This window comes from Coturnix japonica, chromosome 1 (genome assembly GCF_001577835.2).
Source record: "Coturnix japonica isolate 7356 chromosome 1, Coturnix japonica 2.1, whole genome shotgun sequence".
Lineage (NCBI taxonomy): Eukaryota > Metazoa > Chordata > Aves > Galliformes > Phasianidae > Coturnix > Coturnix japonica.
Genome location: NC_029516.1, coordinates 98511875 through 98527603, shown reverse-complemented (window position 1 = coordinate 98527603; position 15729 = coordinate 98511875). Strand labels below are relative to the sequence as shown.

The window sequence follows — 15729 nt, the reverse complement described above, 5'->3', positions numbered from 1 at the left end:
AGAGTATCTTCAGAAGTACTTACACAGACTTGTGGCCAACAATCCATACCAAATATTCCTGTTTATTTCACAGTGTACACAAAATAAAATGAAGTGAGGTAACGTGGCATTCATTTACATTATACGCATATCTATACTTCAAAAGAATATCTTTTGAACATTGACTCCTTGGTGACCAAAACAACCAAACAATCATGCAAAGGCAAATAAATAGCTTTTCTAAAATGGGAAACTAATGGACTCCCTAGCAGTACCTGACATAGGAAATGTAGGACATCCACTGGAGGTATGTTGGGATGGTATCAAAGCTGACAAAAAACCCAGAAAACAGAAGCACTGGAATGGCAGTAACTGGACCCACAAAAGTGGCTACCTGGGAAGAAAAGAAGTAGGCAGACTCTTGTCAGACAGAGAAAAAACTAGATTAACTTACTCTTTCATCTGATGTCCAGACTTCAAATTAGGAAACCAGACTGTCAAATAACACTTTTCTTACAAAAATCCTGGGTTTTGCGCCAAACCCAAACAGACAGTGAATTTCTACTTTCCTAGGCAGTGGAGAGTTCTACCACTCAAGTCATGCTATTTCACTAAATAATTAGTTTCCAATGGCAATTACTGAATTTTTGACCAAGTTCCTTAGGGGTAAGTTAACATTTAGTAGAGGAAAACAGGTCTCCTCATCTTCTTAAAACTTGTTCCTACTTGACTACATTGCTGCTTCAGGATCCATCCTTTGAAGGACTTGAACCCACGGCAAAATTTACAGACCAAGATGGACACTAGGATTCCTTTGATACTCAGTATAAGTGACACCTCTTCCTCACTGATTGTTTGACAGACCAGAAGGCACACAGCCCCCCCTCCTCATTAATTGCACATGCACAGTAGTTTCAACTGGTTCTAAAATTTGATGAAGGTGGTAAAAATCATCTCCAATTGAATGGCTTTGGTGAGGAAGACAGATATTGGCCCACCTCCAGCCTCTCCTCTCTACATCTCCTTTAGGGCAAAGGGTCATACATGTATCTCTACTGAAAGCAGAAGAACAGAGGCAGAAAATGGTTTTGTTCAACTCCACAGGATGGTACAGAGTAAACAAAGATTTCCAATTCAAAAAACTTCACACTATCAGTACACATTAGTATCAATATAACATGTTACAACAGGCACCACAGAACATTTCTATTATAAATTACTACTTCATCAATCTCCCTGCCAGGAAGCAGAATGGAGTTATATGGCCAGCTTCCAGCCTGGCAGTCACACCAACAGCTGCTTCCTGCCCTTCTTCTGCAGAAGTTTAATGTCTGGTCAACCTTTTTTCTACCTTTCCTCCTGCAACCTTCTTGTATGTGCATGGAAGAAGCCCATCCTGAGCTGCTGACCTCCATGGCCAACCTCCACTCTGTATATGCATATAAAGACATCAGACCTGCAGTTTCTAGGACCTGCTCAGCTAGGGATAAATACCAAAAGACAAACCACTCAAGCAGGAACAGCCCCATCCAGATCTGGTAGCAAGAAGCATAAAGTAGCTATATCAGGCAAGGAGAACTTTTTGCCTATCTTCTTTTAACAAATGTCTTGGGGACAGAACAGCATTCACAGCAGGCAAACAGTGCTAGGAGACTATCTGGATTCCTGTGAGATCACCAAATGCCATCAATACCTGTAGAGATGTGGAGGCTGCACCTATGAGAAGACCCAGTGACTGTGCCACCAGGGATGTCATGGTTCCCAAAGCTGCAAAGAGGACAAATCGGAGTGCATCAGACGGCTGTGAAGTCATCCAGTACACAATGCTGCAATAAGCTACAGGAAACATGATCTGCAAGGAGATATACTTGTAGTTAGTCTGTTGAAGCCTAATGTTCACTTTTACCCTGAATAAGATAAAAACATAGGAAGTCCTAATTAATCCATAGCTCTCATTCTTTGCATGTTACATGACAGGTATGGTGTTCAGCTGAGAAGAATGAATTATCTGCCACAAGCTGTAATACGTATCATACTCCTTGTGTTTTACACAACAAATCCCACACTTATATCCTGTTTCAATTTCCCTTTACACAAAATAAGAAATGGTAATTATTTAATTAAAATAATACTATTTCAGATGTGGGGACACTATTATCAAGATGCTTTTTATCTGAACCTGAGGCTAAGGCACACATGAAAAGTTTCCCCATCACTCAAACAGATAGAATACTGCTACTGATCTTCTCAGTGCATGGACTTGTAATGAATTTAAAATGGTTCTTGTTTCATTGAAGAATAGCACGTATACCTGAAAAGGAACATCAGCCATTGTTTTGGCAAGATAATAGGCTTTCAGGCTGTACCAGTAGTTCAGATGCTCTCTAAGAAACACTCCCATCTCAAGAGGAACTACAAAAAACATAAATAAAGTTAGCTAGTTTGTCAGTGTGTAATATTCTTCCACATAGTAATAAATCTAGTAATATAACATAATAATAACAACATCATAATCCTTAACTGCTGTAGTCTGACAGTAGGTCTGGATCTCAAATACCTTTCACAAACCAGCAATAGTTTCAAGATTTATAATGAAATGTGAGAAGTCAGCCATGAGAATAGCTAACTGTTGAGAATATGCACTGGGTTACTCAGATGATCTGAACTCTCCTCTAAGAAGCTTTCTGAAATAAAAAGAGTTTCAAAGCCTAGAGGACCTGGTTATTCTTTCTGGTACAAAGGCACATCTGAAGTAACAGTGCTCCCTGAAGAAGCATTGAACAGTTTGTATCAGATACCACATGTCTATACTGATTTCATGCAGCAGCTATGACTTAGAAGTCTTAGAGAAAATAGCGTAGTTTCTCTGAGATTTAGCAAAAAATCTTAACAAAGCAGAGTTACACCGGTACGTTAGGAAAAAGAGTAATTCTAGTCAGGACTGTAACAGTAGACTATGAGAGTTGAGAACTATTTGCAGAACTGTGTAGAGAAGTCTGTTCCTGTTTGCTTCTACACAGCAGTTAGTGATAATGAGATTTACCCCCAAGCCTGTCTTAGAATTGAAAGCACAATCAAATGTTATGGTACACGAAATAGATACAAAGCCCTTCCAACCTGCTGTAAACTTCTAGTTCTTTAATTAAAGAGTATGACTCATACTTACATGTAAGGACAGTTGGCATGAGTGCAGCAAACATAAGAAACAACATGGAAAAAAAGAGGAAGCCAGAATTGCTGAGAACCTTCTTAGCTTCATTGCCAATGCCTAAGTAGAGCAAGCCAATAAGCAGACCAATTCCAATGTGAGAGGTGATACGCAAATGTGTTAGGACCTATAAGCAAGGAAACAGAAGTATTTCTGATCAGAAAGTCTGAGTTCAAAAACAATGGAAATATGACTGAAATCAGATATACAGCATGCGGAAAAAGAATAATTATATCCAGAAGAACAAATATAGGAATGTTTACTTTCTACTAGGAAACTGGGTCTCAGCTAAGGAAAACTTACATTTATGAACTTTCTAGTGTGAATCAGATCCAGGGCTATTAGTTCAGAAAATTTATTCCAATAAACAGAAACAGAAATTGTAAATATTGCAACCTGAAATCCTACTGTCCAACAGTGTAATGGAGCAATTGCCATCATGCATCAGGAGACTTTCTCTCTCACTGTAAGATAAATGTCCCTGAGCAGATAAGAGTGGCAAGGGGGGAAGAAAAGAGGGCTGTTTTTCTGTTTTGTGAAGACCAAACCAACTTAATCAGGCATACATAAGATTTTTGTGCCTTCTCTGCAAGACAGTAGTCCTACAAGAGACATGGATGAATAAAGAAAATAATGAAGTATGAAAAACCTGCAATAATTCTTAAAAACAACTCTTTTCCTCTACCTAAGTGTTCTAAAATAAGCCACAGTTTCCCCTAGATGGAGATGAGGCCTTGAGCACTTCCAGGGATGGAGCAACCACAACCTCCCTGGGCAGCTGTGCCAGCACCTCACCGCTCTCAACATAACATATATGGTCTGGAAATAAGACACTTTATAACCACTGTAACAGCATGGTTCTACCATATCTTCCCAACTACCATACTAGGGAAAACAGCTACTTGCTTTTACTATAACACTCAATATAGTGTTTCTCTGTCTAAAAAAGAAGTAACACTTGTTATCTGACAGTGGAGGCCTGGACAGAGAGTCCCAGCAGATTTTGTCAAAAGCCTGCAGTTGTGTACATGTCTATACTGTAAACTATAGTGTCCTAAAAAGCTTCATCCCTAGGTGAGGGGCAAGAACAACACAGTCACAGCATCTGGAGCTCAGTGTAACTCAGCTTACTCTGTTGCAAGGCTAATTCACTCATGCTGAGCTCCATCTGACTAAAGCACTTTTGGGTTTCTAACTACCTCATACATATATTTTATGGCTTTCCCCTTTCTTAAAGACAGATATGTCTAATTAATGTGTATGCTAGTGTCTGTGCTGTCTTTTCTCCACTCTCATGTGAAGTACTGAAAACCTTCAAAAACACAGAAAAAGCAGCAAACAAACCTCCCTCAGATTTAGCAGACTGCAAATTAGTTACTGACAAAACCACTTGGCCAAGGACACAGAACACTGATGAGTCCCTTGGACGAGTTCTCGCATAAAGTCTACTTTTGAGGAAGCTCATTTCCTTAACTTGTGCCTGTTGGTAGAGGGACATTCATATCTAGAGGACCTTTCACAGCAGGAGCATCGATTACAAGTACTCCCAACAATTAAATTCACAAACAATTCAGCTCTACACCGTCATTATCACTTTTTACTAGGATAAATGTTTGTATAAGTAACTATACAGCACAGAAAAAATTCAGGCCTTAGGTTTGTAGCCTGAATGCGTTTGAATTCTACTATGAAAACTGCTGTTCACAATTAAGGTGGTACAATTAATAGCAAGATTGAAAGAGAAGAGTCTTTACTTCAAAGTTTGTTGTCAGTCTTCATGCATGGGCTGTGGACAAGACCCTTAAAGCACTGTTACAATGCCTTGCAACTAACTGAATAAACCTTTAGGCTCCAAAGGTACTATCAAAGCAGACTTACTGAATCCCTCATGATGGTGAGAAAAGTTCTTTTGAAGAGGATACAGAATTGGGTTAGGCAGCTGGCGGAGAAGCTGTGGCAGCCTTCTGTGGAGGAGGAATCCTGCAGAAACACGTGAAAGAATAAACTCCTTTCTTCGCAGCGTCTTGCTTAGTTTTCTTTCACAAAACCCCATTCTCATCATCTAAATGTGCCCAGAAAACTCCTCCACTGACTGAGGATTTAAATTCTCTTCCTCCCTCTCCAACCTCAAGCCATACCCATTAGTTGTGATATACAAAAATACCTCTTCAGAGGGCCGGTGCCAGAGAAAGGGATTCAACTCATTCTCACCACCAACATCTCTCTTGTAGTCTGTGTCACATATCCTCTCCCGTACTGCCCTTACCAGTCGGCTGTTCTGGTCTCCATATTCACCAGATGCTACTTCCATAACTACACAAATCAGAAGATGAGTTACAGGTTTATACTACAGGTTAGTTACAGGCCTTATTATTAGGTTCCCTTGATTCTGTAGCATTAAAAGTAGTAGAGTTTGTTTTTAAAAGGGCTATAATCTAAACTCATGTGTATATGTATATGTATATGTATATGTATATATATATATATATATATATAATCTAAGTGTATTTTTCTATATATCTTCAGAATATTCTCTTGATTTTCATAGTTAAATTAACCATTTTAGATGAAAATTATTAAATAGGGAACAGTCTTGGCAATCAAAAGTGTCAAAGGTCTATTTTGTGGTCCCTAGTTCATCTTTGGAATGAAGAAAGAACAACAGAAAAATCTCAAGCTGTATGATACCATGCTACTGTTCATGAAAAATAATTAAAAAGCAAACAGATAAAAAAACCCAGAAAAACAAACAAATCCAAAACACTAGAATACTGGAGTCACTTTGAAAAATCTTTAAGATTAAATTACTATGAAATATACAACGATATGTTTAACCTTTTATTTCATGAATGTGCACTTCCACCAGAGTGAAACAGTCACTAAATTCGACCACCAGATGGCATTCAAATTGCTTAGAAAGAATCCCATTGATTCTAATACCAGTTTTGGTAGATATATGTACTCAGGCACATATGTATGTATGTATCAATGCATGTATGTACAAAAGTATAAACTACACCATAGTTCCCCTTATCCTGAAGGTGTTAGCCAAATACAAAACAAATTATTCAAAGTCTCCTTACCAAAATCTGCAGGATTATGATAGGTCGGACAATTCAAACCCAAATCTCTTAAGTAAGGGACGAGGTTTAATACTTTTCCCCGGTAAATACATTGACCTTGACTTAAAACATAGAGCTGAAACACAAAGCAAAGAAAAGAGAATCACAACGTGAAATCATGTAATAATATCTGAACACCCAAACTGTATGCCAACAACCCACAAACATAACATACTCTTGTTGGCCCAGTGAGAGAAACATCTCAGGAAGATCTGTCACCATTTGGAACTATTTGTATGGAATAACAACTACTGGAAGATGAAATGCTTCCCTCCAGGACTTAAAAGCACATTAACTCAGAAACAGACTAATTCAAGCCTTAGACACATGTTGAAATCAGGCAAGAAACTGCATAACCAAGTCATCTAATCTCCATATATTATAGATTATTATTTTTTGCTGGGAGATGAGGCTGGTGAATGTAGGAAGAGAAGAGGTGAAACAGCACAGCAATAGGAAACAGGTTGATTATCCTCACTTTTTGCTGCACTGTCGGCATTAAATAACCCCCACCTTACCCACTGGTAATATCTTGCAAGATTTTGTTCACCTATGATGTAGTAAATTTTCTCTTTGCTCTAATTTAGATATCCTAAAAAGATACAGGTGAATTTAAATCTAAAATCTAACCTAAAAGCACATGGTTCACACCTTGTTAGGTTGGAGAAAAGATCTCCAACTGACTTCATTTCAATTATTATTACCAATAAACACTTCTGAATTTACACCTGTGCAATTAGGATAAGAATGCATACTATAAAACTGCAGACATTTCTACTGCTCTGGAATTACCTCTCATTTACTTTACTGACAGCACCGTGCCCAGAAACAGTAGTAGGTGAAGATATAAAATTCCTAAGTGTGATAATGACCATTTTACAATCATATCAGACAGATTCTTTAAAAATATTGCAATTAAATAATGGAAATAGGCAGGGAAGGAAGGAAGGAGGGAGGGAGGGAAAGAAGGAAGGAAGAAAGGAAACATAATAAAAAGTATTTTTTACTCCGATTTATTTATGTATTTGATTTGGAACCAAAGAGTTATGTTTTTACTTAGAGAATGTAGCTTGGAAAGTATAACCGTCTTAAACCATGTAAAAAGAGTGAGAATTATACCTGATCAAACAACTCAAAGAGTTTAGCACTGGGCTGATGAATCGTGCAGATGATGGACCGGCCACCCTGGGCTAAAGCTTTCATTAGAGAGACAACTTGAAAACATGATGCGCTATCCAAGCCACTGAATGAGAGAAAAGAAATCTGTTATCCATAGATCCATACGCACTCAGAACTAGCACATGTATTCGATACTTTGGTATCTCACTATTATCTTTCTATAAATTCTCTCTATAACAGTTTAATTTTATCATATGCCAACCCTATGCTTGTATTTCTCATCAGTCTTTTAATTAAGTTGGAAGCATGCCCAAGAATGAAAAATAGGAGTATTCTCAAAACTGCCTTAAGGGATTTCTGCATTTTAGAACTACAGATTTAAATGAGCCTAACTTTAATGAATAGATACATATTCATGGCCCTCATAGCCTCCTCCTAAATTGATCACAGAATCTGATCCAAAATATGCTACATTTGTTACAAAAAGTTAATCTTCAAAATGCTTATATTCAAGCTATTTTTGCTTGAGGAATGATACAATCACATGATACAATCTGCTCACATGATACAATCTGAAAACAATATCCTCTGTCTTTCCCTTCCTGTTTCAGTTTAAGTCTTCTTTAAATATCACTTATAGACCCATAGTCTCATGTTTACAGAAGTGAGCCAAGGCACTAAGTACTGAAACAAAAGCACTGAGGCATTATTCAGTACTTGCATGCAATACAACATGAGCCCTTTCCAATAACTTAGATGTGAATAACTGTTTTGCAGCACAGTGCTATCGCATGAGCTACATTGGTCTGTCCTTAATTTTTGCCTTTGAAATACCTGGTTGGTTCATCAAAAAACATAACAGGAGGATTGTTCACCAGCTCCAAAGCAATGGCAAGACGCTTTCTCTGGCCTCCAGAAAGACTCCCAGTCCTCGTATTGGCACAGGTTAGCAAACCAAGGGCTGTCAATATTTCCTTTACCTAGAAGAAGCACAACAATGGAAGTAATATAAACATGGTAGCAGAAAAGACACTCCTTAGTATACCACCAATTTTCATGGAGAACGTAAACTAGTGTGACTTTGTTTCACCACCTCTACATCAAAGCCTATTTCCTTATAACGTAGGAGAGGTTAAACATTTATTAGATTCAGTGGGCCTTAACTGAGCACTAAACATTTTGACCAAAATTCTACTTGTCTGTACTACATTATTTGCCTCAGCACAAATCCTTTCTTGTGATAATCAGACCTTCCATAGTGCTCCTTGGATATCGTGCAGATATCAAAAGATCTTGGGAGTATGTGAAGACCTACAATACAGCAAAACCAAGAAGCTTCTATCATTAGAACTTCTAGGCTGTATTTACATGGGACCAGGGAACTGCTTAACTCAAATGAGTAGTTTCTATACAGGCTTGAGCTGTTCTCATATCTGTTCTTCCTACTCCACTCTTTAAAGTGTGGCCATTGATTTTAAGTGCTTTCATTTTCTCAGAGCCAACTGAGCTGTCACATATATTCTCAGATGTTTAGGATTTCCTCAAGGTACTGCCTCAGGAAAAGCAGTTTGTCCCAGGGTCCTTAGAGCAAAGGAGAACAATCACAGCTGCTGTGAATTTTTCCATTTCAGTGACTAGAGATTTGGACTTGTAGCCCTACATAAGGAAAGCAATGCTTTGCCATCAAGAAAAACACAGACATAAAAATGTCTGAATCCAAGCTATGCTACTGTAATAAACCACCTACCAACCAATCCTCATTCTCAGAGAGAAGAGCCCAACCACCTCTTGCCTTAATTCTAGGGAAGGTACTATGGAACATGGACAACACATGCTAAATCATCCAGAAACTCCAGAAACAAACCAGAAACTTCACTGGAGATCTTTGACTTGTCCTTGGCTGTTTTAAACAAGCATCTGTAATCTTGTTGACACAAGTGCATAAATTCATACAATTTAACTATAACCAACATTTACCAATTTATAATAATAAAATGAATGATTTATTCCAGCACAGGCCAGTAATACTAAAATGAGTGCCCTTTTAAAAAGAATTGTGCAAATGCATACAACTCAGTCTTTTCCTCAAAGAGCTGTTCGCAATTGCAGTGACAGCATGAAAAACTAGCTTGGCCTAAATTACTGAAGTGCAAACAAATTAAGACTTTCAAAGTACAAGTGAAATAGCATTTGTTTCTAAATAAATACATTTCCCAATAAAAAAATATGCACTTATCGTCCTAAGAAAAATACATGAGTCAACCAAAACAATTCTAGCCAATGAAACATATGTTGATTCACATACCTTTCTGGAGTTCTTTCTGCATTTCACAAATTCTCTGAGATTGAAGAGTTTTAGAATGTTCCAATTAATTAGGAAATAAATATGGACAGCAGACAGCAATGGAAATGGCTGCTATACCTCTGAAGATGCCATTTTCCTACTGCAGGCAAAGGATATACTTTTCCCCAGTTGGATCAGAAGTAGTTTCCCCTTCTCCTTTTGCATGTGGATCTTAGGATAAAAATGCCAGCTAAGGCCAGAGGCATCTCTTACTAGAACAAGATATTCCTCTGGAGTGGTTAAGTCCAAAAAGTCAAGTTCAGGTCTCAATCAGATGTGGAAGAGTAAAACGAATAAAAAAGGTTAAGGGAACTGGGCTTGTTTCGCTTGGAAAAGAGAAGACTTCAGGGAGACCTCATTGTGGCCTTCCAGTACTTGAAGGGAGCATATAAACAGGAGAGGGAATGGCTGTTAACAAGGGTGGATAGTGATAGAACAAGAGGAATGTTTTCAAACTGAGATAGGGGAGGTTAGATATTAAACTGAGATAGGATAGGTTAGATATTAGGAGGAAGTTTTTTACACAGAGGGTGGTGATGCACTGGAATGGGTTGCCCAAGGAGGCTGTGGATGCCCCATCCCTGGAGGCATTCAAGGCCAGGCTGGATGTGGCTCTGGGCAGCCTGGGCTGGTGGTTGGAAACCCTGCACATAGCAGGGGGGTTGAAACTGGATGATCACTGCGGTCCTTTTCAGCCCAGGCCATTCTGTGATTCTAAAACAAACTCTAATGTGAGGAAGAGTAAGAAGTAACTCATGTTCCTGAAACATCAGGCCACGCCTTCCCTATGTCCATGCTCATTGCTTTCTTCATTCTGCAGACTTGTTTCAGTTGAGTTCTGTTACATGGCTTTTTCCAGCTGCCTGCACTACTCCCAGATTCACCTGTTAACTGTATGGTTTTGGGAGCACAAAATGCACCAATGAGAAAATATGACCCTTTCTTTTTATTAGCAGTAGGACCATCTTACCACATTATCCTTATTAACACTCAGACCAACTCCCAAATAGTAAAGGTTTTCACCTTGAAAAGGAGATTTTTTTTTTAATGAGAGACGATAATTACGCAACATCTCCTTGCTTGGTGTTGTTTTACCACCTCTATTTTCAACAGTGCCATTATTTTTTCTTTTATTTTTAGCTTCAGGCGTAATCCTCCCCAGGTATGTACTGTTTTGAAACACACTGTGCAGCACAGAACTGTTCCTCCCATATGCTTCAGCATGCTCTGGTAACACCACTCAAACTGAGACAGACACCTGAGCTCTGAGTATTCTTGTGTACGTAGAGGCCCACATTTTTTATGTGCAGAATAAATGGGGAGATAAGGTACTTCACCAGCTCTTTGAAGTACAAGTGAGGTAACCAAAGTCAGGTGAGAACACTGTCTCATAAGTTAAAATGTCAGCGGCCTTTATGACTAGTTGGATACCTCCAAGACATTTTCATTTTTCTTTACACAGTGCTGTGTAAGATCAAACAATCAGGAGGAACTGTGATAGTCAGATAAGTGAGAAGCACACAGTGCAGGTTCAGGTAGGTTATAGGTCTCCACAGGCAAAAATACACCATGGCTTTTCTCTCACTCAGATAAACCGTATGACAGCTACAGCCAGAAGCAAGACAGTGCTCCGAATGTGCAAGAGTAAACCGTGCAACTAATTCCTGAGCTGTTTTCAAAAAGATACATGCATGTTTCAGCCTAGCTTCCTACTTATCCAAACCTTGGACACATAAAATAGCTTCAAATACATTAGCCTCTGCCTTAAGTGCAACTGTATTATCTTGCCTAGCTGAGCAACGTGATTTCAAAGCACATCCTTTCTGCTCATCAGCATAGCTACAATAATCAAAACTTTCAAATGTGGGCACAGAAATTTCTACAGTAGTTGCAAGAACTTCTGAATTTTTCGTTAACCTTTGGAAAAATGAGTGCTTCAACTTCTTGTTGAACACTTCAACTTCCTGTTGAAGCATTCAAGTGAGCAAAGGCCTTCACTCACTGTAGCCAGACATGACTGACTTATGTCACCACACACAGAACCACAGAGAATCATAGAATCACCAAGGTTAGAAAAGACCTCCAACCATCCACCTACCACCAATATTTCCCAGTAAACCATAACCTTCAGTACAACATCTAAACATTTCTTGAACACCTGCAGGGTCGGTGACTCCACCACCTCCCTGGGCAGCCCATTCCAGCACCTGACCACTCTCTTGGAGAAGTATTTCCTAATGTCCAATCTGAATCTCCCCTGGTGCAACCTGAGGCCATTCCCTCTAGTTCTATTGCTAGTTACCTGGGAGAAGAGGCTGATCTTCACCTTGCCACAACCCCCTTTCAGGGGATTGTAGAGAGCGATACGGTCTTCCCTGAGTCTCCTTTTCTGCAGACTGAACAACCCCAGTTCCCTCAGCTGCTCCAGACCCCTCACAGCTTTATTGTCCTTCTCTGGACACACTGCAGGGCCTCCATGTCTTCCTTGTAGTGAGGGGAACAAAACTGAACACATACAGAAGGACGATCACCTTCCTGCTCGTGCAGGCAGCACTATTTCTGATACAAGCCAGGATGCCATTGGCCTTCTTGGCCACCTGGGCACACTGCTGGCTCACACTGAGCTGAGTGTCGATAAACACCCTCAGGTCATGAGAATGCCTGAGCCATCAGATATGCATGTGAAAAAATCTACGTGTTAAGTAACATCAAAAGGAATCCTACAAAACCTGTGAATTCATTTTGATAGATTTTTTGCAATTATCTACTCATTATCAGCATCAGGCATTTTTTAAGCAACTTTTATGCCATCTGTACTATGTCTTCACTTATAATGATACCTGTCAACTTTGAGGTTCTAATTTATTCCATTATTTTAAGTCCAATGCAATTCAGTTTTAGATTAAAAATATCAGTTTCAGAGTGCTAACTTCACAGACCACTTTGGTATCCCCAAAAATTCTGTTTGATGGAGAGTACACATACCATTTCTCTTCTGCCTTCATCTTTTTCTTGAAGTTTCAGATGAGCAGACACCTGGAGTGCAAAATACAAAGGAATTTGGTTATGAACTGGTCTGATGCTTGACAACCAATTACAGTGGATGTCTCAGGTAAAACATCCCTATGTACCATTTCTATGACCTCTTAATTCAGTTTAAGCTGAACTATAATGTTCAAATCACAAGTATCACATATGCATGTGCACGAGAGTAATCTGACTTGAACAGATCCAGCATCCAACAAAAGTCACATTAGAAAGAAAGTCAGTCTTGCAAGTTAAAGGAAGATCAGAGGAAGACAGAATAATCATGATTTTGCATAGCCGCTAGCTTCACAGGCAATGCTCAAAGCACAGATTATCTGTGCTTCATCTATACCATGAAGATAACAAAAAAATGGTTGTCCTCCAGGAGGTAAACAAATGAGTACAAAAATAAATAATCTTGTGAAAGATGCCATAGCTGTCCTAAGAGGTAGCTGCACAAAACTTTCTGATTAACCTTTATGAGAAGCAATTAAGCTGTTAAGAAATTATTTTTGTCAGAGCCTTGATTGATTAATTTAGACAGAAAGTTTCACCTGGGCCCATTTCTACAAAAGTGATCCTAGGGGATTCTAACTACAACATTCAAACAAATAAAGAGGAAAAATTCCACACAGGGGAGTGTCTCTGCAGGAAATTAGCCACATGAAGCATAGCCAGGACTACATTTATTTCTCTGGCCTTGAAATTTGTGAGCCAATGCTGATATACAGTGTGAGCAACCTTAGATGTATTTTGATAACAATCTCAGAAAAATCACCCCGTTTCTCAAGCTGAGTGACAGGCCTTTCTAGACTGATTAATCTGTGTGGCAATTAGTAAACCTCTTGATGCTACGATAAGCAGCAAGAAGATTTATGTTGCCTGTAATTATAGGATTATTCTATTCCCATTGTTTTCTTTTGAAGAACTCAAAAAGATTATATACAATGCCTTTATTAAAGAGTTAACTAGGAGAGAGGCCATGTTTAAAGTCAAAATAGAGACTTTACAGTCAGAGCATGGAAGATGGAGAGAAAAGGAAAGCAAATACTTGACCACTACCCAAGAAATACAGTGGTTCCTATAAAGACTCATTCCATATGGAATTGCAGGCCTCATTCTTTTGGAAGACTACTTAGTGCAGCCTTAGATTTTATTCTAAAACATGATGCTCATCACAAAATGAAAGTAGTAAAGCAGAAGAAGCTCAGAAAAACAATATGAATGAGCCTGGAGCAGAATTCAAGTCATTATCAAAGTCCGTACGCTCTCATTGAGCAGGATCGAATAGAGATAACAGTAAATGGCGTTGCTAGAAGTAAGAGCATGTACAACACACTAATAGAGATCTTCCACTTTCTCCCACTCAAATAAATTACAGCTAAAAATGAAGTTCACCATCATAGCTTCTTGGACAGTTAGATGAGGGAGGAGCATGTCATCTTGCATGATGTAGCAGGAGACTTTGCGAAAAGAGCGTAGGTCACGAGGTTGCCCATTGATGAGAATTTCTCCTTTCATTCCAGTCTCCCTGTAATGAATAAAAAAAATAACCAGGCATGAATCTTGCTTTCTCCTGTTAAGTCAAAGTCCTCATTACGTGGCAGTCCTGCTAACAGATAAATCATATGCAACCACAACAGGAAAAGTAGGGAAAAAAAATATATATATATAAAACACATATATTTTTTATATATATATATACACACACACACACACACACACACACACACACATACATTATTATACATACATACATATACATATACATACACACACACACACACATATATATATATATATAAAACCAATAAGAATCTAATAGAAAATCTGTGGAATGTTTATTTTCTATAAACACTGGGTAAGATTTCTTCTGTTCTTTTCTCCTAGACAATCTTACTCTTCTTGCTAGACAATCTTACTTTACTTGGGGCTTTCATGTTACTGACCTGTACCCTGCCAGAATGTTCATGAGTGTTGACTTCCCAGCTCCTGACGGACCCATAATTGCAACAAGTTCTCCACTGCTGAACTTCCCTGAAATTCCTTTTAAAAGGGTCTTATAACCTGAAAAAAAAAAAAGGAAAAAAAAAAAAGAGGCTTACTGAATCCTTCACAATCATGTCTAGTGGGCAATAAAATTTTATTTCCACTAAACAATGGTGACAATTCATTACCAGTTCCTTCATGAGAGGATGATGTTGAGTTCTTTGCAATAACTACTGAAAGCCAAACTGAGAGTGGCAGACCTCTCGTACTACACAAACAGAAATCCATTCATAAGTACACACACTCTTGATTCACGGTATGAAACACTTCAGAAATTTTTGAAGTTTTAAGCCTTGCTGCCATTTTCTAAGTGTCTTTTCAGAGTGCTTTATGAGGATTCTGATGTCTCAGTTATCAGATTTAATACTCCTCAGTTAATGCAACTCCACAGACTTGGAGCAGAATGTTGTCCTCCAATCAGTGCAGCTTCAATGACAAAATTCTGCTCTCTCACCCGAATAACTACTTGGATGGTAGCAGCCAGTACATCAAAAGCAAAGCCCTATGATTTTGTTCCTTTCCCACTAAAAGCCGTATGACATCAAACACAGCATATACAGACATATAGGAAAAGACAGTCCTTGAATTCCAGATTCAGACCTAGTTACATCCATTTTGTCTTGCATGATGCACATTTTAAGGCATACTACAGTCTAACATGTCAGCACTCTGGTGTGGGAAGTCAAGATTTCTAGTTCACAATTTCTCAGTGCAGTGCAGAGGCATTTTACTGAAAGAGTAAATCTGTATGAATAAAGCTTACTATATTTACTGGCAAGCAAAACAAGAAGTTGACATTTAGCTAGCTGACATCTAAAAAACTGTGCAGTAATAATGAGACTGTTGCTTGCAAAACATCACTGGTTAATTGGATTTTCATT

General features: G+C 38.6%; 1 protein-coding gene across 2 annotated transcripts in view; it reads right to left on the bottom strand.

The window, feature by feature from the left end:
- ABCG1 (ATP binding cassette subfamily G member 1) overlaps positions 1 to 15729 on the bottom strand; it is a 55711-nt gene that overhangs the window by 7641 nt on the left and 32341 nt on the right. For both annotated transcript variants that reach the window (XM_015883181.2, XM_015883187.2), the window contains 12 exons: positions 14749 to 14866; positions 14198 to 14330; positions 12758 to 12808; positions 8263 to 8408; positions 7429 to 7552; positions 6271 to 6385; positions 5352 to 5500; positions 5066 to 5167; positions 3146 to 3314; positions 2291 to 2391; positions 1673 to 1831; positions 255 to 373 (listed from right to left, as the gene is read on the bottom strand). In XM_015883181.2, coding sequence (XP_015738667.1) covers positions 255 to 373; positions 1673 to 1831; positions 2291 to 2391; positions 3146 to 3314; positions 5066 to 5167; positions 5352 to 5500; positions 6271 to 6385; positions 7429 to 7552; positions 8263 to 8408; positions 12758 to 12808; positions 14198 to 14330; positions 14749 to 14866 — 1486 coding nt within the window. The remainder of the gene's footprint in view (positions 1 to 254; positions 374 to 1672; positions 1832 to 2290; positions 2392 to 3145; positions 3315 to 5065; positions 5168 to 5351; positions 5501 to 6270; positions 6386 to 7428; positions 7553 to 8262; positions 8409 to 12757; positions 12809 to 14197; positions 14331 to 14748; positions 14867 to 15729) is intronic.